Source organism: Ascaphus truei, chromosome 3, assembly GCF_040206685.1.
Source record: "Ascaphus truei isolate aAscTru1 chromosome 3, aAscTru1.hap1, whole genome shotgun sequence".
NCBI classification, from domain to species: domain Eukaryota; kingdom Metazoa; phylum Chordata; class Amphibia; order Anura; family Ascaphidae; genus Ascaphus; species Ascaphus truei.
The window spans coordinates 142611658-142637135 of NC_134485.1; the positions used below are offsets into that span (position 1 = coordinate 142611658).

Genomic DNA, 25478 nt, shown 5'->3' on the forward strand with positions numbered 1-25478 from the left:
TCTCTCCCACCTCCCCCCTCTCTCTTCTTCCCCCCCTATCTCTCCCCCTTCTCCCCCTTCCCCCTCTCTCTCCCTTCTCCCCCTCTCTCTCCCTTCTCCCACTCTCTCTCCCTTCTCCCTCTCTCTCCCTTCTCCCCCTCTCTCCCTTCTCCCCCTCTCTCCCTTCTCCCCCTTCTCCCCACCTCTCTTTCTTCTTCTCCCCCTTCTGCCTCCTCTCTCCCTCCCCCTTCTCCCCCCACCCCTTCTCCCCATCCCTTCTCCTCCCACCCCTTCTCCCCCATCCCTTCTCCCCCCACAACACTACTTCGTTTGCCCCACCCCACAGCAGCCCATTTGCTCCCCCCCCACAAGCAGCCCGTTTTACACCCCCACCCCTGCAGCAGCCCGTTTTTTACAGCCACCCCCCACCCCTGCAGCAGCCTGTTTTTCACCCCCCCCCCCCTGCAGCAGCCCGTTTTTCACTCCCCCCCCTGCAGCAGCCCGTTTTTCACTCCCACTCCCCCCTGCAGCAGCCGTCACACACACACACACACACACACACACACACACACACACACACACACACACACACACACACACACACACACACACACACACACACACACACACACACACACACACACACACACACACACACACACACACACACACACACATCCTCCCTGGTACTAAGCCCTGCACCCTGGCATCCTGCTATTGAAAAAAAATACTCACGGCTGCCGCATCCTCCTCATGCTGCTGCCCCCGCGCACCGCTGCCGACTTGCGCACCGCAAAACCCGGGGGTGGGGGGGGAAATCGCCACCATTTTGAAAACTTTTTATTTTTAAATTTATTTAATTTACTGGCGCCTGGCCGGAGTCATCGCGGGCTGCACAGAGAGGCCAGGTGGGCTGCATGCGGCCCGCGGGACGTATGATGTGCAGGCCTGCCGTAGATCAAGGGCAGGAGAGAGCAGCGTAGTGAGGTCCAAAGCCGAGTCCAGGGGGTAGCGAGGTACACGAAGTCTAACGAGAGCTGAGATCAAATCCAAGGATATCAAACGAGGGCAGGGACTGGAGTGTGAGCTGCAAAACACAAGAGAGCCAGGCACAGACCTCCGTACTACTAGAGTCACAAGAAAACGATGCAGAGCGAGGAAGGAGAGGGCAGACGGGAACTATATATGTGGGAGAACCAATGGGAGCAAGAGGTGGAGTGGGGGCTTGACTGAGCGGCCCCAGGGACAGGCTTAGATGCCTAGCGTGGTGTTCACTAGTGGGAATAGCCTCCAGCTGATTGGAGGTGGAGCCCAGGCTGCAGGAGGGGTGTAGAAGAGAACGGGTGCGTGCGCGCGCTCTGTAACAGTCCTGCGCGCGCGCCCGGCAGCATGTGGGCGGAGGCGGCGTGCGCTGCGGAGGACATGAGCGGTGCCTGACAGGAGCAGGTATGGAGCCGGCGGGGAGGGGGGTCTGGGCCGCGCGGCATTGCTGGGAGCCGGGGTGACGTGTCCCCCGATCCCTTACAGACAGGCAAGGTAACCCTATCTTGCAAATGCATTGAGTGGAAGAGGAGAGGTCCAGGTAAACTGTGACGTCAGACGCCGATTATAGTCAACCGCGCGAGAACCCCAGCGACCGCTTGTGGGGACCGCCAGTGGAGGATAGAGATGGACTAAACGCACACCGGACAGCATATCGCTGTAAAGATACCTTTATGTGTCCTGAGTGGCAGTGCCAATTGTGAGTACATCCTCAGGGTTTTTTAAATATATCTTTGTGTATTAAAGGTGTTTTGTGATTTACTACACCATCAGCCCCTTCTTGTTTTCCCTCCCTACCCTACTTCTACCCTATCTACCCAAGCTTGGCTCCCTGGCAGCTCAATGCACCAAGAAGCTGCCATCACCATTGTGTTAGTCCATAACACACTCCCTCATCTCTCGTGTACCTAGATGCCAATCTTCCCAGGAGTGGACGTCCCAGCAAATTCACCTTAAGGTCAGAACGTGCAATGCTCAGAGAAATTGCAAAAAAAACAAGAGTTACATCTCAGACTCTACAGGCCTCTGTTAGCATGTTAAATGTTAAAGTTTGTGACAGTACAATTAGAAAAAGACTGAACAAGTTTGGTTTGTTTGGAAGGGTTGCCAGGAGAAAGCCTCTTCTCTCTAAAAAGAACATGGCAGCACGGCTTAGGTTTGCTAAGTTGCATCTGAACAAACCACAAGACTTCTGGAACAATGTCCTTTGGACAGACGAGACCAAAGTGGAGATGTTTGGCCATAATGCACAGCGCCACGTTTGGCAAAAACCAAACAAAGCATATCAGCACAAACACCTCATACCAACTGTCAAGCACGGTGGTGCAGGGGTGATGATTTCAGCTTGTTTTGCAGCCACAGGACCTGGGAACCTTGCAGTCATTGAGTCGACCAGGAACTCCTCTGTATACCAAAGTATTCTAGCGTCAAATGTGAGGCCAAATGTCCGACAACTAAAGCTTCGCCGAAATTTAGTCATGCAACAGGACAATGATCCCAAGCACATCAGCAAATCTACAACAGAATGGCTGAAAAAGAAAAGAATCAAGGTGTTGCAATGGCCCAGTCAAAGTCCAGACCTCAACCCGATTGAAATGGTGTGGTTGGACCTTAAGAGAGCTGTGCATAAACAAATGCCCACAAACCTCAATGAACTGAAGCAACGTTGTAAAGAAGAGTGGGCCAAAATTCCTCCACACGATGTGAGAGACTGATAAAGTCATACAGAAAACGATTACTTCAAGTTATTGCTGCTAAAGGTGGTTCTACAAGCTATTGAATCATAAGGTATGCTTAGTTTTTCACACATGGCTTCTCCATTTTGGCTTTATTTTTTTGTTAAATAAATCATGACACGGTGTAATATGTCGTGTTGTTGTTCATCTGAGGTTGTATTTATCTAATTTTAAGACCTGCTAAGGAACAGATGATTGCTGTGTCCTGATATGTAAAACCACAGAATTCAAAGAGGGTGTACAGTACTTTCTTTTTCACACCACTGTATTTGTCAGGTTGTCAATATGATAAATATCAAGAACTACAATACTGGAATGAATTCTAAATGCCCCTCCTTCCTCTTCGTACAGATCATCTCTCAAATACTCAACTGTCTGATCAACGTTGTAAGTTCTATATTCTGTGGTCATCTGGGGAAACTGGAGCTAGACGCCGTGACTCTTGCCAATGCGGTAGGTAAGCATGATTTTAGTTAGTTGTAGACATTTAATACCTTTGTTGTCTTTTTCCCCCAACTAATAAATTCCACCTTATTAAACACAGAAGCATTTATACAGTAGGTAAGGACCCCTTGTTCTGCCTAGTCTTCCCATTTTTTCAAAAGTTCTGTAAAGTAAATATATACTGTATATATATATATATATATATATATATATATATATATATATATATATATATATATATATATATATATATATATAATTATTATTTTTTTCATAGAGGGGATATAAAACTCAAGAAGGTAGGATGGGCTTAACAAAAATATAATATAAATGACACAACTGAAAAATACCTGGTTACATGATACCTGTTTTAATGCATTATGCTCCAAGCTGCTGCTGGAAGACTGTTCCATGATGAATTCACTATGCTCAGCGAATAATTACTTCCTCATATTTTCCTTGATCCTACAACTATCCCAGCTGCTTTACTTTACCTTGCTATAATTGCCCTCTTTCTCCAAAAATTGCTTCCATCCTACTGTATACTTTCAGTTTATTTAAATGTTACTGTCATATTCCTTTTTTTAAACGTTGTCACAGTGTACATTTTAAGGGAAATGGGGAAATAGTCTAAAAACTTTCAAATACATAAAAAAAAAAAAAAAAAATCAACAAGGTGAAGTATGGAATCAGTTTTGTAATATTTGTGAAAGCACTCTGATTGGTCCAAAAGCAGAAATGCTTAGCTTTTCTTCATTATGTATTTATTTATAAAATGTTTTACCAGGAAGTAATACATTAGTGAACTATAACAAACACTATGATATAGTATATTAGTCTATATAGTTGTACTGTATATTAACATTTATGCTTCACTCCATCATTCTAATATATGCATTAGCTACAGTAAAAAACATAGAGGTCTCTTATGCTGTAAGTGCATAGTGTTTGTGCAGGGTAATATGACCTTTTCCTTGACCTCTTTTTGTAGGTGATCTTAGTGACTGGAATTTCAGTCGGACTGGGACTGTCTTCAGCTTGCGACACCCTCATATCACAGGTATCATCTGTATACAGTTATAGAAGCCATAACATTAATGTGTGTAAATTATATGGAAAGTACTGGCATACCGCTTACTGTATGTGCAGGGCCGGACTTTGCCATTCTGAGGCCCTAAACTAAGTCAACTTTAGGAGGCCCAAAAATTTGAAAAAGATGTATTATTCTAACTGAAGGGACCATTGAAAAGCATGAGCCTTAAATGAATGAAAGCATTATACTAGAATTGTTATATATAAAGATGATAACATAAACAGTGTTTGCACATCACATTAAGATTAAAACATTTTCTTTCTTGATTTTTGGACAGCAAAGTCATTGAGGATGACTTAAAATGATAAGCTACGACCTTTGTCACCAGGGCCGCCAATAGAAATCGTGGAGCCCAGGACAAAAAATTTAAGCAGCGCCCATAGTGTCAGCGGTATTGCGAGCCACACCCCCCTCACCCCCACCCATTTCACACCTCACACCTCACAGGGCTCCCCTCTCTTTCTCCCTTCTCTTCCCATGTATTTCTCTCCCTTACGTCTCACCCCCTCTCACTCTCACTCTCCCGCCTTGCATGTATTTTTCTCCCCTGCATCTCACTCTTACTCCCTTTTCCTTACCCACCCCCTCTCACTCCGTCAATTAAACAACGCTCACTCATTCCCTCCCCCTCACACAATTCCCCCACACAAGAAATATACCAAATAACTTCCCACCCCAATGCAAAAATCTTCCCACCCGCAAATACATACAAAAAAAATCCCCACGCCCCCAAATATAGACAACCTCACCCCCCCAATGCATACAAAAAACCCACCTACCCAATACATATAAAAAAACAATACATATGTAACCCTGTCTCCCCCCCCCCAATCTCATGTCGGGTACCCTAGGGGAAATGGTGTACTGGTTACTTGGGTGTATGTGCTGTAGACCTGCTGGTAACAGGGGGTCCTGAGTCTCCCGCGGTGGTATAGGGGATGTCATCAGGACTGGCTTTCAAGGTATAGCTGAGTCATACTCACTGGTGGTACAGCGCCTCCATCCCCAACAGATTCCCAGCTTGGTAGGGAGGAATCTCTGAAGGAGAACCTCTTTGTGCAACTTCTCCCTGAATGATTCCAGGCTCAGGCAAGAAGGTTTCTAGGATATACTTTATTTCTTCCACAGGCAGACTGCCCATCTTGCAGCCCGATCACTCAGCCGCTCAGCATTGGTTGTCACCCAAAGGTAGTCCCTGGACAATCACTCCTAGTCAGGGCCCTAGGAGCTGTCCTAGCTCTTCTCTTACTCCCTGGTGGAGTAAGAGGAATAGTCTCCCACCTCTCCCAGAGGGAGGGCCACAAATCCTGCCAGAGCCCTAACAGCTTCCTGGGATAGACTATTCTCTCACAAGGGAGGAGAGGAACTCCCTAAATTTAGGAAATGCTATGCAAAAGTAGTTCCAATAGGCACCACCCCTGTGTCACTGTGATTGGACACAGAGCCTGATGACACTATCTTCACTGCCTCACTGCACAGCATATGTGTGTGGGGAAAACCCATGATAACCCCTGGCAAACCTGCTCTTAACAGGGATAATTACTGCCAAGAGAAGAAAGAACTATAGCCCAAACTTACCAAGGGCTATACATATAATCCCCCCATACATACATCTACACTATATTTCTAAGTTTGTTATTCCATTTGTTTGTTTGTATGTCCGAAGCATCGAAATCTCACAAACGGCACGACCTAGCACAAAAAAACTTTTACTGGACATTGTGCTGCGGATTTGTAGGTCAACACAACTATTTTGAGTTCCAATATGACTCACCTCCCAAATTATGGACAGTCTAAGTTTCCATTGGATGTCCTACAAAAATGTTAGAGCAGGAGCGGGGGGGAGGCGTGGCTACTAAGGGAGGTGGCATGTCTTTGGCTGGATCGGGGCTGTGTTTGTGCGTGTGATATGAGATGTGCGGGGGGAGATGTGCCAGCTAGCGGGGGGAGATGTGCCAGCTAGCGGGGGGGGGGGGGGGCGGCGGGGAGATGTGCCGGCAGTGAGGGGAGATGCGGCAGCAGTGCAGGTAGAAGTGCCGGCAGCTCCCCGGGCACAAAAGCTAGTATACATATACACATATAAATATATAACACACGCCTAACAATAATTGTACCTAAATACTGGCTATAATATATAATAACAGTAATATGCCAGCAGTGCTCCAGGGAAGGGAAGTATATGGCAACAACAAGAAATATCCCTATAAGGAGCTGTTGCAGGGTACATGCAACCACACACGCGGGTTCTTTGGATAAGGCTTATTTATTTGAGCCTTAAAACATACAGCACACCAAAAACAAATAGCTTCTCATCAGCAAACAAAAGAAAATAGCTTCTTCTTCAGCAGACAGAACAAAATAGCTTCTTTTTAGCAGACAAAACAAAAATAAGGCAGCTTCTCTTTGTATGCAGGAGACAGACAGTTCATCACACATGTACTTTGCACCACAGACCTGACAGCAGTAATCTCTTCAGCACTTTCAGTCCTGTCTCCTCATCAGCTCTCCTGCATGTGTGTACAGCCTGGGGTTTAACACCTTGATTATGCAGCTGGGGTCAGACTAATTAAGCAGCCCTTCTCAACTTAACCTCGTCACTGCTGCACTGCAGGCCTAAACATAGGTTTTCCAGGCATATGGCTGGTGACGTTCATTCACCCTGTCACAGGAGCACACAGGTATACTGAGTAAATAACAAAGTTTATTATAATCCATAAAAACAGGGGAGAAAGAAAATAAAATGGAGGGGGACAAACACCTTAAATCTGAAGGGATAAGGACTGAGCATCAAAAATGGACTGTAACCAGTGTCTGAAAAAATGATAATCAGAACACTCAATAAAAAAACCACACGGGGGTCTAATGATAAGAGCATGGGCTTGTGCAACCAGGAAGGGGGAAAAAGGTAACTACATAAATATATCAGCACGTGCAAAGCAAGTAGTTAATTCCAAAAGTTCCTGAATGCCAAAATAAAAGAGAACATGCAACACGTCAAACATGCAGGAAAAGCAGCAGAAAAATGGAAGAACTAATTTCCAAATGCAAAGTTGTAGTATTGAAAGCAAGTCAAATACTGCTATGAAAGTACATGGACTCTTCCAACAGCCTGCAGTTCCTATGCATGAAATATATAGTCCAAAAGAGTCACAAAGTCCAATACATCACCAATGCGCAAGGATAATGGTGAATCCTATAGGTGGTCCCTGATGTCAGAGAAGAGGTGTGGAGTCCCCCTGCCAAGCTCCCACTCCTACGCGTTTCGACCCAACTTGTCTTCAACTGGGAGTGCTGGCATGACAGGGGAACGCAGACTCTATATACATGTGTAGCCATGTATAAAATTGGTATACAGATCTCTCTCATGCTGGCAGTAATCCTGGTAAGAAGGCAGGGTTGCCAGTAGTTATTATGGAGGTTTGCCCTCAAACCCCTGTTGTGTCATATGTAACAAAGGAAGTGACAGCATGTTTTGTGTCCACTGTTAGTGACACAGAGGTGGGTCTTTTCTGGAGGCTATATATGGCACTGCACTCCCAAAAGTTAGTGTGTTAATGTTCAGCCTAAGTCTGCAGAAGAGCAAGTCTGCCTGTCAGAGATTCAAGTGCAAGCAGATTACACACTGTGTCCAGGGTGATCTCCCTTAGGGGAGAGGTGGACAACCAATTTAATTAGGAGACAGAAGAACCTTCTGGATGGAGGACCTCTCCAAGATGTGCGGCTAAGTGTCGGCCGCTGTGATGGGCAGTCTGCCACAAGACCTGCAATTAAAGATGCCCTTGTTCAAGAGACCCTTCCTGTATGAGTCTGGAGTTATTCTACAGGAAGATGCACCAAGGAGTTCCCCGTCAGGCACTCCTCCCTGCTACTGTAGGGATCCTGATGGGGTAGAGGCGCTGTACCAAATGTGAGTAGGACTAAGAACACTACCTCAGACGCCTGTCATGGTGAATATCCCCACTAACATCCAGCGGGAGACTCAGGAGTCCTGTTGCCGCGGGTGCACCACATATCACACAGACATGTAATGGGGCAGAATAGACTCAGAGGGGCCAATATGAGATTGGGTGGGGGTCTGTCCGTTACACATGCATTAATTAAAGATCATTTCGCACCAAAACCCAGCTGTTCCTACTTGCAAACAGCAGCTGTTATCTCTTCTATCCGTGAACCACCAACGCTGAGTATCTAACGGGCCGCATCATGCTACTACGTCATCACGTCAATGACGCCGTTTCCATGGTGATGCGCAACTGCATTGCGATGCAGTCAAATGATCACAGACAAGGCTACAGGCTACAACCAAGGGAAGCTCCACATCTAAGCAAATTCACACTGTTTCAACACTAAACAGCACTCTTGGTGAGAGAAGCGTCGCTGCCATAATGATGCACTGTTTGAGCTCACAATGTAATCAGGAGCATGCAAACAAAAACTGCACTTTACAGCAGAATAAAATTACATAGTGTTATGAGGATGTTATTAAGTCCATGCTGTTATAACACTTAGTGAAAGAAGCCAGGTAGTATTCCTGAAGAGAATGTCCATCATAAAGTTCCATCATATAGTTCAAATGACATCATATCAATGGAGTTTAGCTGCCTTAAAAGGTTGTTGCTGATTTCCTCCAGTCCATGGGGTAACAGAGGGGGATCATGCTTGTGGGGAGACCCTGTCCTGTCCTGATCCTCGGGAGACCCTGTCAAAGGCAAACGCAGAGAGGACAGCCGGGTCAGACCCATGAAGCTGTAAAAAATGCCTAGCCACTGATGTAATTTTTTTTAAAGGAATCTAAGTCCCGCTGTGCATTCTTGATGTTCCGACTGTGTTCTAAGATCCTAAAACGTACCTTTGTGGTAATGCCAATATAGACAAGACCACAAGGGCAGGATAGATGATAAATAACACGTGTTATAGAACCTGTCAGGTACTGTGGGACATATAGTATACTTATCTGTAAATCCGGGTGCTCGCAGCTGGACAAGGAACACCAACCAGTCCCAAATAAGTAGAACAAAAGGAAATCTGCAGCACTCACATGTAGAAAAAGGTTTAATCAAAAAACAGGACAGTCATACAGTCTCCAAATCAGAGCAACGTACGTTTCAGACTAGGTCATATACATACATACATATATAAGACCTAGGGCCTCATGCAGTAAGCGTTGATAAGGGAATTATCGCCATTTTATAGCCAAAATTGGGTTTGAGATTCAGTAAGCGCCGATAAGTGCTTGATTTCGCCAGGTTTCGGAGCCGATTATTTTGTTATGGCCAGTCGGCTGCCGATAAGCCTGTTTTCGCCACTGATCGCCACTTTTTTAAATCGGTTGGATTCAACAAAAAAAAACAGCTTATCGGGGCTGATCGGCACTACGAAATTGAGATGTTATGGCCAATTTCTCCCGCCAACTAAAGTTGGCAGTTTGGAGGGGAGAACGATCGCTAAGGCTGCCGGAACGGCACTTAGAAAAAAAAAATCTTCTGTACATCAATGGAGTCAATGGAGCGGGGACGTATAACAGTATAGTACTGTTTACGTTTCATTGCTCACAATACAAACGTCATTTGCATTACAGTGTGGGGGCATTCCCTGCATTGTGTCACAGCTGACGTGTATTATTTGCATAACATTATACTTTTACATGTTTTCAGCATTTGCGGGTCACATTACTCATCATGTGATGATGTGTCAAGGGAAAATACTATACTCAACTCTTAAAGGAGAACCTCACATCATAGCACACATTTTACTGAACTGAGCGACAATTATTTACATGATGTTACACATGTCACACATGTCACACATACACAGTATATTCATGTTCCTTTACATTACACAATGCTTGTAATGTGTCACGCATCTTTAAACGTTCATGTACATCTGTCTTCTCATGTTTACATCTAGTTTTGGGTCCTCCCTATTTTCATGACGTCACTTATTGGACGCTCAATCACATTGCATGTTTACATTGTAACCGTTGCATTACAAGCACTTCAACCTAACTTATACACACATGTACAGTAATTCATCATTGGGACACCTTGTAAACTCATTCTATAGCAACTATCCTCATTACAGAAATGCATGCATATGCACACGACTATTCATTGTTGGCAACATGTCACAATAACATGGCTAATTACACATGTTACACAAAACTTTTCCCACGTCAATCTCAGCCTTTTTGTCTAATTACATGACTGACTGTTGCGTTCAGAAGTTTTACATGCATTGCACATGCAACTATTTATTTGCAAGCAATGTTTGTACAAAGCTTCACGTTACATCATTGGCAAATATCATCATTCCCTGCAGAATACACACAACAAATACTTATAACAACAACTGCACACAGCTTGCCACAGAAGTACTTTATTATGTTAATGTAACACCTTGCATTTTACTATGTCACCTGACATCATCACATACCTATTTAAAGGACGCCCATTACCTGCTCATTCACAGCTACTCATTTCAAAATGTTGAGATTGTTTAGGAGACGGAGGAACATTCTTTTCTATGACATGATTGATGATCAAGAGAATCATATAGGGCAAGGGAGGGACACACCGAGGGACAGTGACAGGGACAGTCACGCGGATACGACAGGGACAGGGAGAGGGACAGGCCGAGGGAGAGGGACAGGAGATCAGAGGAGAAGACAGAGAAGACAAGTTGTGCCTCGTCCGCGTCTGTACAGGGAGAGAACCCTGTTAGATGGGATGAGTGAGGAGGAGATTGTAAGTCGCTATCGTTTGAGTTCAGCAGCAATCTTATCTCTTTATCAGGAGATAAGGGGAGATTTAGATTTTTTCACAGCCAGAGGTCGTGCAGTCCCTGGGCTTGTTAAAATGCTGTGCTCATTACATTATCTTGCTTCCGCGTCATACCAGACAACTGTGGGTATAGTGGGCGGGGTCTCGCAATCTACATTCTCGCGGGCCTTGACCCAGTTTCTCTATGCACTCAATAGACGCGCTAGGAATTATATTCATTTTCCTACAGAGGCGACAGAGTGGCTGGAAGTCAGGACTGGCTTTTATAATATAGCAGGGATACCATGTGTGCTGGGTGCAATCGATTGCACACATGTTGCTTTGATTGCACCTAGTCAGAGTGAGCATGTGTACCGCAATCGTAAGCACTACCATTCACTCAATGTACAGGTGGTATGTGATGCGACGATGAGGATAATGCATGTGGTACCCAAATTCCCTGGTTCCAGTCACGATTCCTCTATCCTGAGGAACTCTTCAGTCTTCCATGCGTTCGAAGAGGGACATTTTGAACATGGTTGGCTGCTGGGTGAGTACACATTTACATGTTCTAACACAAAACACATTTTTATTTAGGAATGTTGGCATTGTACAATTTGATCACTAATGTCAGCTTATGTGTGCTCCATTCATTATAGGTGACTCAGGATACGGAATTAGGCCGTGGCTCTTGACTCCGGTGCTAAACCCTCAAACTGAAGCAGAGGAGAGGTACAATGCAGCCCATATATCTACAAGATCTGTTATAGAGAGGACATTTGGCCTACTCAAGACCAGATTTAGGTGTCTGGACAGAACTGGTGGGGCTCTTCTATACAAGCCTCAAAAAGTGTCTGATATTATACTTGCCTGTTGCATTTTGCACAATGTTGCACTCAGGCACAATGTACAATCAGACCTAGCTGAGCCTTTGGTAGACGAGCATCCAACCCATGTAGCTGCTGAAAATGAACAAACAGCCAGTGGTGGCCAGACACGCCAGAATCTCATCAATTCATTTTTTTCTTGTAAGTAAAAAAATATATGTTCCAAGTTCTACTTTTATACTTACATTATGTTATCTTAACACTAATGTTTTTTTATATACCCTTCTGGTAGGACACAGATGAATATGGGTTGCACACCTTTCTTTTCTCTGCTGTGTGCACAAAGGGATGTGGCACCGGTATGTTATTGTTGCACAGGTTATATAATCCCTCTTCAATTGTACTTTAGTTGTGTGTATGTGAATACAACTGGGGTAACAAAGCACTAATATTTTAGCATTGTGTTGTTCCTTATGCTAACACAATACACATATTATGCCCATACTCATTCATGCTTCTAGTATGCTTACATACAATGTTATTGGTGCAGTGTAACATGTACATCCATATGATGTGTACACCAGGCTCATTTACATTTTGAATGTGATTAAATATACATGGTGTTGCACATTTAACACCAAATACACACTTTGCTGTGTTGCTTACGGTACTGAAGATGGCATGTCAATGTTTGCTATTTATATATTGTTCCTTTGCATTATAGGTATATCTCCAGTATGACTGATCATGGTATGTATATTTGCTGACATCTATCATAAGATGTGCCTACCTCAATCTTCCTATAATTATTTGAAGTAAAAACCCAACATATTGGTTTAAACACAAATGTAACATATATGTACTTTCTGTATCATGTATATGCATTTAGCTACTCTTGAGCTTTCATGTGCATTGTATTAGAAAATGATTACTCCCATTTCATCACATTTTATGTATGTTTCCTTATAAATTCCATTAATGTAATATAGAGGTGTTTGGAGACAAGGGGATAACTGTACTTATTTGTTTACTTACGGGAGCTCATTCATCACGGATGAAATTGACTGATCATAACACTCCATGCATGAATGCCTGTAATCACAACAATGCGTACTACATCTTATATTTAGCAATGTAGGTGTTTTTTTAATGCTAGGAATTAATAGTCAACATTAATTTAAATTTGTGACATGTGTATGTATAAGTCACACGTGTGTGGATGTGTCCTACATGTACCAAGTGTAAAACTGTTAACAGAAAACACAATTTTGTTGCAAATGTTACTGTCATTTAGCATTTCTAATTTACCAATATGACAATGTTGGTAATATTTTTGCAATATAAATCACGTCACTTCATCATTATCATGATGATAATTATCAAGTATTCTCACAATTGTAACGTCAATCACGTGCACATTAGCATAGACACAATTTTTAAGACAACTGTTTGTGTCTGTATCAATTTGTGTAGGATCCATGTATAACACCGACAAATGATAACACCAGCTTTATTATGGTAGCTCATATCATCATATTGACTATACTATGTATTTTTAGAACGTTTAATAAACACAGTAAACTATAGTTCGTTAGGTTAATGAAATATACACAGAAACGTACTTCATTACATGATGTTGATGTCATATTCAGAACATCATGCATTGTAGGGGACCACAACATCTGGCCAATAACATTAATTGCTACAGTCCCAAACCATTTTATCAACATACCCATGTAACAAGAGATTTTTAACAATAAATGGCTAGTTGGTTGTAAGTGTCCTTTACATTGGGAGAAGGAGTGGCTCAGTGAGTAAAGACACACACTGGCACTGAGAGTTTGAAGCAGGGGAGTCTGGTTCAATTCCCGGTGTCGGCTCCTTGTGACCTTGGGCAAGTCACTTTATCTCCCTGTGCCTCAGGCGGCAAAAAATAAATTGTAACTTCCACGGGCCAGGGACCTCAGCCTGAAAAATGTGTCTGTAAAGCGCTGTGTACAACTAGCAGCGCTATACATGAACATGCTCATATTATAATTATTATTATTATTATTATTGTTACATAGTTTCGACAGTCATACGTTCCATTACACAATAGAATACACAAATGTGTTAGCAGAGTGGGAATGGTTGTTATATATAAAACACACCATGCCATAAAATGATAGTAGTCATTAAAGAACACTCAATAAAAATTCATGAGGCACTATTTTGCAACATCATTATGTTAATTAAGTGCTTATGCAATATAGGCATAAGGGTATCACATTTTTAATTGTTTGTTAATAAGCGCTGCAAGCAATATAAAATTAGTTCCATATGTAGTATAGTAGTCGGTGGCTCCTCCTCACAATCATCTCATATAAAGGTAGACTCTTCAGAAATCATACATTGATCCGATTGTATCTTCCCCGACATCTCTGAAATACAGCAAACACATGATGGTCAAATATGGCACCTTACTATATATGTATCCGTGACAACGCGTTACACAGCTCTATATGATTGTGTACATACACACGTCACTCACTTATATGTTAGAAGTACAAGTGTACATCAGTATGTAATGTTTCTTTAAATTTGTAGCAGGCATAACTATGTATATGATGTGAACGTTGCCTGTATACTGAAAAATGTGCGCGCACATCTTAGTGTGCGCACGCACTTCACGCTTGGCTGCACTAACTGTTTGCGCATGCGCAAAACAAAGCGTACGTTGTGCGTTCAATACATCTTGAAAATACCATTAAACATAAAATCTTTATTTCAAATACAATGAATACGAAACTACATTCGTTCTAAACGAGTACATCTGTATTCTTTTTAAACAGACGTGTTTGGACAGAAAGGACGGCCGATAACACAATGCGCAAATGCAATACGTGTGACGTCATGTTAAACCAGCGTGAAACGCACGCTAACACTCCTCCCACTCAATTAACATTCGGCTAACGCCCAGTTGACGCCTACAAACACTGAGCCGCACACATGACACACTGCAGTTACCGTTACTATAACAAAACATGACAGCCAATAGGCTTTGAGGCGCGCACGTCGCTTGGGGGTGGGACTTACATCCGTAATCCTTTTTAAGGACGCCTTGGGCCATGACAAGGGTCCCACGTCATACGTGGTGGACCCGCTTTTAAATGTTGTAGATGTAGCATGATAACAAAACAGGTATGTGTTAGAGTTATGGTAAAATGTTGCTAATATGTTTAAAGTGATAGGAAAGTACGTATATTTATTCCGTCAGCAATGTGTACTACTCTTTCAGGTTCTACTATATTGTATTCGGAAACAATTTGTTTGTGATCGCTACATGTTATGCAGTCTGCAATGTTACGCTGTATCCACGCATTGAAAGGGAAAATGGTGGTTACAAAAAAAAAAAAAATTTAAACGCAGAGTCAACTCATAACGGTTGTTATATTTACCATTCTTCTAGAATTAACTCTTCGTCTGGCTGCAACTGGTCGCTCCAGAAATGCAAGGCTTTTTCATCCACGCTTGACCCACCCGCTGAATCCAGTATGACACACATCTCCTCCATGAAGCGCTCATAGGAATCGCCACTGCTTTCTTCAAACAATTGGTCGGGAGGTAGGTTCATTTCTTCGGGTACCCATTCCAATGCATTTTCAGCTGAAAGGCTTGGTACATAATCATAGTAGTTTTGTTGTTGTACAATGTGGGTTTCAGGAATGGAGGGTGCAGATATTGCAGCAGGTATCGATTCACACGGAACAGTAGTAGCGGATCCATTGCTATTGGCATTAGGAATAAATATGCCTTTAACCACAATATATGTGCCCTGTTTCACGGTGAAATGTTTTTCTTTGGCAATCTTCCAGAAACCATAGTTGTGTTCTAGCTTATCCTGCACACGTTCAAAAAAGTCATTAGTTGATAAAGTGAATCTTATTGAGGAATTAAAATTGCGCGCATGCCGACGGTCTTGGTAATAAGGATATTTTGCTCGAATTAAATCATAGATTTGGCGTGTGCTCGCTTGGTGTCCGCAAGTTCTCAAAATAGCTTCTGACACCATGTATTTATACCCTAAATTCGGATTCATAATTTTCACGAATTCATCAGCCATTGCAGATTAGCACAAAAGATGTGTGCAGGTATCTGTTCTTTGCTCATCAAAATGAAACTGCTCAATGGCTAACAAATTGCTGTGTTTCCTTTTCAAGGTCAACAAAAGTATAAACTGTAACTCCTTATTTCAAACGCCAATTGGATTTGTAGTTTTAATTGCTTGAACATTTGTGGTTTGTGATAGCCGCATGTGGGACAAACATGTATCCTTTTTTTATCTCGTTTCTGAAAACATTCCTACACTTTTAATTCAGTAACATTGAGTTTTCTTGAAAAATAACAAAGAGCACTGTGTGAAAATAGTGCTTAGACAGCCATATCAGTAAATACACACACCTGCAAAATGAAATGTTTTTTTCCCACATACATTTCTGTGTGTATTTGAAAGTCTGGTTAACTCCCTGTCTGCATGAGTTTAAATACGTGTGTATCTATATAAATATATCTCTCTCATAAATATATATATATAAAGTGTATATTGTACTATATGTGTATGTGTATATATATATATATATATATATATATATATATATATATATATATATATTTTTTTTTTTTTTTTTTTTTTATATTGCAGGAGTACACACAACATATTGATGGCAGTAAGTAGGCCTTGTATGAAACCTATTTAAATGGTGATAAACATGAGTGAATTAAGTAATAAACATTTGTTTGCGCCCAATAATGTTAGAGGCTCACACTTAGTATAGTTCTCAAACATTAGGCCTGTATTATTTAAATACTGTGTTTTCACAAGGAAGCATGAAGTGTATGTTTTTTGTAAATACATCTATACCAGTTTAGATAGTACTATATATACATACACACACACACACACACACACACACACACACACACACACACACACACACACACACACACACACACACACACACACACACACACACACACACACACACACACACACACACACACACACACACACACACACACACACACACACACACACACACACACACACACACACACACACACACACACTGTGTGTGTGTGTGTGTGTGTGTGTGTGCATATATGCATACATACTACATATATATTAGTATAAATTCAGAGATGTTCTTGACACAAGAACACATAAATGATTAAAGGACAACATTACAATGGCCAGCAAAGGTAAGTAATATTTAACACAAAATCCTGCTGTACACGTACAAGAAAGATGTTTGCAGTTAAATAGGTGCTTTTATAATTGCATGTGAATAATATGCACATGCAATGATTACATCAAGTAACACACCCAAATGCAATGTTTTGCTGCAAAGTCAATGGCAGCTTCTCTAAACTTAGCAACTGGCTCCTGGTGGACCATTACTGAACAGACGATTAAAACATAAATATTTATAACACTATTCATTAATTAGGAGTGTTAACATTTCCAAAACTTCACGTGTACAAGAACATATTTGAAAGTTTGGAAACAACACAGTCTTCAGCATACATACAATATTAATTAGATAATCTGAAGTCAACAAAACAAGGCCAAAGACATATTTTGTGAATTATAAAAATTTTTTTTTTTTGTTCCTTTTGAGAGCGAGTAACAGGCCTGCTTGTTGTCTCTTGAATTTTCCTTTTTCGTTTGCCACCAACTTTAGCCACAACAGAGCCACTTTGAGTGGCCTCTGGCACTTCTCGGGCAGGGCTTGTGGCCAGTGACTCACCTACAGGGCTTTTGGGCAATGATTCACCTACAGGGCTTTTGGGCAGTGATTCACCTACAGGGCTTTTGGGCAGTGATTCACCTACAGGGCTTTTGGGCAGTGATTCACCTACAGGGCTTTTGGGCAATGATTCACCTACAGGGCTTTTGGGCAGTGATTCACCTACAGGGCTTTTGGGCAGTGATTCACCTACAGGGCTTTTGGGCAGTGATTCACCTACAGGGCTTTTGGGCAGTGATTCACCTACAGGGCTTTTGGGCAGTGATTCACCTACAGGGCTTTTGGGCAGTGATTCACCTACAGGGCTTTTGGGCAGTGATTCACCTACAGGGCTTTTGGGCAGTGATTCACCTACAGGGCTTTTGGGCAGTGATTCACCTACAGGGCTTTTGGGCAGTGATTCACCTACAGGGCTTGTGGCCAGTGACTCACCGACAGGGCTTGTGCCCACTGACACATGTGAGCAAGTTGGTAGACACTGCACAAGTGATGGTTGGTCTGTTTCATGTGTGTCTTTTGTTGTTTTTGACCAAAAACTGGTCAGTAGTAACTGCTTGTGTTTTGTTTTTGTGGCCTCCTTTGTAGGTGTCAGCTGCTGAATTTGTACAGATGGCAGCGGTAGGATGTCGTCAGGAACCTGCACAGCAATGTCTGCTACTTGACCGGTAACATTCGGACCTGGTGAATGAAGATCAGAAGCATGTGGTGAAAACTGACCAGCATGAACAGATCCTGCCTGTGAGCTGTTCAAGTTGAATTGTGGTACATTAGTCATTCTCAAGTAATTAGCTTGTGTTTGCTGAACAACTAATGCTTCGAATGAGGTGTTGATTTTTTGCAACTGTTTAGGCACTTCAATGAAGACTCTGTGGAGATGTGCCAATTGTGAAACTGTTTCTTCCTGCAGTGCAATCATCCTTTCCAGCACTGTCATCAGGTCAGAATGGCGACGATTTTCTGCTTCCACAATTTTCCCCTCAGAAGCTACAATTGCATCGTATGTGGTATTTGCTGGACGATTTGGCGGTAAAACAGTTTCAATTGGAACGTCTTCATGGTCACTTGCTTGTATTTGTGTGTCTATGGCGGCGGCATCATCATCATCATCATCATAATCCTCTTCATCATGTTCTACAAATAAATGTACACATTATTAAATGGCATGTTAATCTCTGCTGTGTTACTATGTAATTCTACTGTGTCATAAGTAACAACTAACATGTTTCCATACGTTTTATAACCTCACATTAAAAACTACCTTGACTTAAGAATAATGTTTGGACTCAGTATGAAATATGAGTGAATGAAAACTTGCTCTAAACTCACAACTCCTACATGATAGTTAACATCAGTAACACAATACATGTTGCCTTACACTTCATTTTCACATACACTAAGTAATCCTATTTAAAGAACATGTGCAAAACAAATAATGAACATGACAACATACACTACCGACACACTTTATTGAAGTGTGGTCGGTACCGCAAGCCGGGAAATCTCCTGGCTTGCTAGTGGCCGCCCCTCGGCGTGCCGCGCGTCATAGACGCGCGGTCACGCGTCATCGGGAGCGTGCGCCCCCTGCACGCGTGTCCAGGGGCTCCCCGAGGGAGCCCTGGTGTCCCGCGATCGCGGGACAGCGGCAGGGGGTTCCGGGGGACCCGGCGGACCCGGCAGCGGTAGGGAGAGCGCCCCGATCGGAGGGCGCTCTTCCGCTGCTTCGGTGCGCGCCCGTCACACTCGGGCGCGCGCCAGGCTACTGCTGCGGCACAGAACGGGCAAATGCTCGAATAAACTGTGCCGCAGCAGTAACATATAGAAGTGCACATATTATATGGCCACCAACTGATACACTCACCTTCTAGGTGTGTTGAGCTGGCTGACCCAGGTGAAGACACTTGTTCCGTCTCAGGTGACACATGTCCTCCAGGGGCAACTATATTTAACAATAACATTAGTTTTACATTTACATGTGTAAATATTGAACAAACAGTTATTGTATGTTCTGTATTTATGAGTACCTAACAGCATCAGTTCCTTTACCCAAAATGTGTGTGTGAAAGTGAACATAAATAGTTGTAATAACAATGTACATGCCTGTGAACTTAGAAGTTTTGAGTTCCCTAACATACAACATACTATGGTTCTGCAGTAATGCGTGATGAAAAATACATTAAATTTGTACATAAAAATCATATGTTGTGTAGTGATATCAGTATCATAATGTACATAACTATCATGAGATGACCATTCACAATGGTTATCATGAAGGTGGTCATATTGCAAAAAGTGTTGTTTTTGGTAGAGGATATGTGTGGTACATTAATATAAGATGTGGCACACCTGAATGTGGCTGTGACTCAACAAGACAAGACATGCAGTGTGTGATAATGTGTCGTTGATAGTAGTTCAACTATAGATATGAGTGAACTAATGTGTGATGTACGCTTTGATAAGTAATGAGTTGTTGGGGCATTTAGTAGCTAAAGTGAAGCTTTCAAATGAGTGTGATTAACTTCAGTTGTGCTAGTCAGGTTGTAAGAATGGTATTCCCTTCCCCAAAAAGCCTAATCAGCCACACCTTTCAATTACTTGAAACAGGTGAAAATGGTGTGAACTAAATTGACCCTAAAATGAGCCTGTAATTAGTGTGTGTGCTGAACCCCACCCCCTCTGTTGAAGTGTATGCTGTGATGAGATATTAATTGCAGCTGCTTTAACACAATGGTAGATGAGCTAAATAGTCGTGTGCAGTTTTTAAGTTATGAAAACAATGACATAACATATGATACGTGTGCCTCATTATGCTGTCTGTATATGACTTAAATCAAAAATGGACCTTTTCATTAACAACTATAGATGTGTTAGTGCAAGTGATGTTTGTAGGCCGTTGCATGCAATATATTTGATGCATGCTTAAAATAGGCAGTAATGTCATGTTTGTCGGAGTAAAATAAATAAAATACACAATAATATTATACATATTTATGTTCTGTACCTGTAGCTAGTAATAATTTCTCATTAACATGTGTTACACATGTGTACTACCCTGTTGTTCCCCATCTTCGCCCACCATCAATTGATTCCACTGCAGCAATGCATTTTGGGAATTCACATGTAAATAAGCACGCAATGGCACGTGCTATATTAGTTACTGCTTTTAGTAGGACTACAACATATATGTCTATTTTGAGATATATATATATACAGAATCAGACATATACATATATAGATGCAGGTATGCTTATATTGTGAAGACAGTATAAAAAGCAGTGTAAATATGCAAAATAACTGTAAGCAACGACACGCCTAGTACATTAATATTTCTCACCTGGTGGAAATTGTGAGGGATAAATTCCAATATCCCGGTCACCAGGTAAGCCTTCCACGATGACGGGAAGTAATTTTGCCCGAAGCAGCTCCTCCAATGGACTTAATATGAGACATTGTGGTGTCGGCCCACCTCCAGTGCCAGTAGCATGCACGCGTTGGTGTTGTATTTTCTTTTTCAATTTGGACCTAATATCATCAAATCTCTTGTGACAATTCCGCTTGTCCCTCACATGATTCCCACACGCATTGACACCAATGACTATTGTGTCCCACATTTCTTTTCTGCTTGCTGAACTTGTCCGCCCTTGAAAAACATATAAAATATATGAGGTAAATTAATAATAATAGAAGCACCAGTTTCCTACACTGCTAGCTGTTCCAAGAGATAGCAAACATGCTGTTTTAGGTGTAATATGTGAAGCACATGAGCATTCACTACTAAACCTATACATGTAAGCAAGGTTGCATTCATATTGTATGCAGTTATGGCAAATTGACCGCCTGTGTTTAGTTGTCCTTGTAAGGCATGATAAAAAGCTGTGTTTCCAGACTAATTAACATAGAAAGATATTCTGAACCCATATTTGCATATGAACAAAACTCAGATGACCTAGGATCACATGTATTTGAATAATAAATGTAAAGTTACACTTACCTACTAAATGTCCATAGAGACTGTCATAGTGCTCCAGAATGCCAGTGACAAGAGCCCTATTTTCCTGGTCATTGAAGCGAGGATTACGTGGCTTCTCCACACGTTTTTTCCGAGCAGGTTTAGGGTCAGAGCTTGGCTGGTGCTGACTGGACTCTCCTTCTTCCAATGGAAGAGCCTCCAAAAGCTGCCCACCAGCAAGCACGCCACCACCATCCACCCCATCAGCAACTGCGCCACCAGCAGCACTCACAGCACCAGCACTCCCACTCCTAGCACCAGCACTCCCACTCCTAGCACCAGCACTCCCACTCCCAGCACCAGCACTCCCACTCCCAGCACCAGCACTCCCACTCCCAGCACCAGCACTCCCACTCCCAGCAACAGCACTCCCACTCCCAGCAACAGCACTCCCACTCCCAGCAACAGCACTCCCACTCCCAGCAACAGCACTCCCACTCCCAGCAACAGCACTCACACTCCCAGCAACAGCACTCACACTCCCAGCAACAGCACTCCCACTCCCAGCAACACCACTCGGTGCACCAGCAACATCACTCCCCTGAACAGTACGTTCACTCCGACGCGTACTCCCACGAGTAGCACTCCCACTCCCACCAGCATCACTCTTCCCACGCTTTGCGGGCATACTTCCAGCACTCACAAAAAACAGACAAGAAATGTACAGCCAATCACACGAAACACTTCCACATATAAAACAAGACAAAGATGTAAACAAAACAACAATGGACAAAGCTCACCCAATACACAACAAGTCTCTCAGTCAATATGCAAATCTTCAATCAGCCAGCTCTGTGCGTCTCTCTCTCTCTCACTCCCAACAACACAGAAAATGATTAGCAGTACACGTTGCCTTTAAATATGGCGCGCAATCCAATACATGCTTGTTTCGCCTGATTCAGCAAGATTTGGGCAACCTAACAGCACCCCGCCACGCACGCCGATACACCTGTGTGTGATCGGCTAATCATCGTGAGAGTGGGCGGATTTGTTTTCGGCTTGATTTTGAATGTATTCGGCACTTACTGCATACGGAGAGGAAAAATCGCCAATAACATGACTAATCGGTAAGATTGCCGATTTCACATAATCGACGCTTACTGCATGAGGCCCCTAGTCTGAAACGTGCGTTGCTCTGATTTGGAGACTGTATGACTGTCCTGTTTTTTGATTAAACCTTTTTCTACATGTGAGTGCTGCAGATTTCCTTTTGTTCTACTTATTTGGGACTGGTTGGTGTTCCTTGTCCAGCTGCGAGCACCCGGATTTACAGATAAGTATAATATATACAGTATATATATATATATATATATATATATATATATATATATATATATATTATACAGAGGGGGAGAGGGGTGAGTATTGACCTAATTTTAGGATATTGTTATTATGTCCCGATATGTAAAACCATAGAATTCAAAGAGGGTGTACTTTCTTTTTCACACAACTGTATATACATATATATACACAAGAGGAATCGGTACTGTGTTAGCCAAAATTTAATAATTAAAAATGAATAGACAATACCGTTCTGTAGCTAACAAAAGGCTTTTATTTGAGCGAGCTTTCGAGATCTCTGATCTCTTCTTCTGGCGATGGTACTGTACATTGAATGAAGCAAGATTTAAATCAGTTTAGGACATCGCTTAGTGTCCCGAACAGTTGCATTGTTCACCTGTTCCTCAAGCAATGTCGTGTACCTCATCATGTGCATGAAATGCCCAGGGGGCTGCTACTACATAGGTGAGATGGGACAGGGGCTAAACAGGAGAATGAATCTGCATCGCCACAGCATCACACGCGGAACAAGAGACAGTACTGATGGCGAACATTTCTCTGACTCTGACCATAAGATGAACAATCTGAAGGTGGCCATACTCTTAGAACACCGAAAGAGACGGTTGCATGAATACAAATTTATGCAACTGTTCGGGACACTTAGCGATGTTCTAAACCGAGACGAAGTTTTATGAGTCACTATTGGCACGAGAGAACTATCTTCCCATGAGTGCTGAAGGCCATGTCTATACATACTGCGCTATATGTACAGTATGCACACACAGCTGTCTCCTACACATACAAATACCATGTAATTCCATCCCTATATACCAATAGGGAGACATAGTATCTACGCACACTTTTAGTAATGCTACAGCCTCTCACATTTCCACACCTACCCACACCATTGATATACACTCCCGCTCCACACAAACCTTTTGTAAAGCGTTGTACACACTGTGGGCTCTCTACAAATTTATATTTACATACACACACACGCACTCTTACATCACTAACATTCAGGGACTATTTAACACCTCAAGTCATAAATCGCATACTACACAGGGGGGTGTTAGGTTTCCGTCACAGATAAAATTCATATCTAGCCTGGGTCCCCTTCTGGGCTCCCCTTACAGGCCCCTTACCTCCCAATCCGCTGAGGAGGGGCGCGAGGGCCGCTGGAGGTTTCAGGGGAGGCTGGGACAGGTACCTCCACACGTGGGAAGTGCAGGAGCAGAGGCGGGTTGTAGTGGAGCAGAGGAGGCGACCGAGTCGCTGGCGGCTCCCTTAGCAGGGCGCCGCCATGTCTAGAGTGTGCGCTCATGCGCAGTGTATCCCGCATGTGCAGAGAAGGTGGCCAGTAGAGAAGACGCTCCACGGGTACTACAGCCCCCAGAAGTCCATAGGGCTGAAGAACATGTGATGCCCCATAGCCAATAGGGCTACAGTTTTTCCCCTGGACATCAAAGGATACATTTTGTGCGCTTAGATCACGCAAGGAGTTGGAAGCTGGACACCGAAGGGGTAGGGTGTGAGTGTGCAGGTGCCTGTGGCATCTGCACCAGGCCAGAGACCCCTGATAGGACCCAGTTAGGCCCAACTCCCCTCAACTTGTGGCTGCTACAGGGACAGGTCCATAGATAGGGATACTGCCCCTGTAGCTTGTAGTGAGGGACACAGCCTGGACACAGCGGCATCCTGGCCTTTGGTAGGCTGGGACCAGACCACACCACGGAAAAGACTCTCCATGAGGTGAACACCCCACACGGAGGCAGAAGCACTGGAGTCGACGATCATCGTTGGGTCCGTGTACCCCACTGCAGGATGCAGCGCGGCCGGGTGCAGATGCACCCGGCAGTTATCCCACACACAAGTGCACAAACACACACTATAGTGGCAGTGCTGACCACATATAAGGGTGAGGGGTTATCTCCTTGTGGACACCAGGGTGGTTGGGTGCCCGAAGCCCCTGTCAGGTACTGTGGGACACTTGATGGGTGGTTACGGCCGTGCAAGGCCTGGCGGGTAGGCTGTAACCAGTAAGAAAGAATTGCCGCCGCCAAATCAGTCCATTTAAATAATAATAAATCCGAATAAAGACCATACCGTCTCTTGCAAAGTCCCAAAAGTGTCCTTGAGCAAACAGGCAGTGAAGGGGTCAACGAATGGCTCACACCAAATAATAGTGCAATATACAAAAAAAGAGAAGAAAACAAACAGATAATGGTGCAGTACGCCAAAATAGTTGACATTAAAACATTAAAAACTCACACATGACAAACATAACACACAAGGACAGACAGACACTAGCAAGACTATAATCCTAACAAAAAGCTATTTATTAACATTGAAATACTGGGAAGTGCACGTATGTGAATGAAACGGCGTTGGGAGATTATTCTGTTTTTAGAGCTGTCTGTTTGGTTGTGGAGGATATTGGCAGCAGTTGTGCAGGCTGTGGGGGGAAAGGAGAGGAAGAGGAGCAGCGATTTCAGTAACACCGCGGCGTGTGATGTCACATCCACCA

At 43.1% G+C, this 25478-nt stretch overlaps 1 protein-coding gene across 4 annotated transcripts in view; it reads left to right on the top strand.

Annotated features, from left to right (window-relative positions):
- LOC142489216 (multidrug and toxin extrusion protein 2-like) overlaps positions 1-25478 on the top strand; it is a 524115-nt gene that overhangs the window by 39910 nt on the left and 458727 nt on the right. For 3 of the 4 annotated variants that reach the window (XM_075589594.1, XM_075589593.1, XM_075589596.1), the window contains exons 2-3: positions 3108-3209; positions 4192-4260. The exons of the other annotated variant lie outside the window; for it this stretch is intronic. In XM_075589594.1, the coding sequence (XP_075445709.1) occupies positions 3108-3209; positions 4192-4260 (171 nt within the window). The remainder of the gene's footprint in view (positions 1-3107; positions 3210-4191; positions 4261-25478) is intronic. 4 annotated transcript variants of the gene reach the window in all.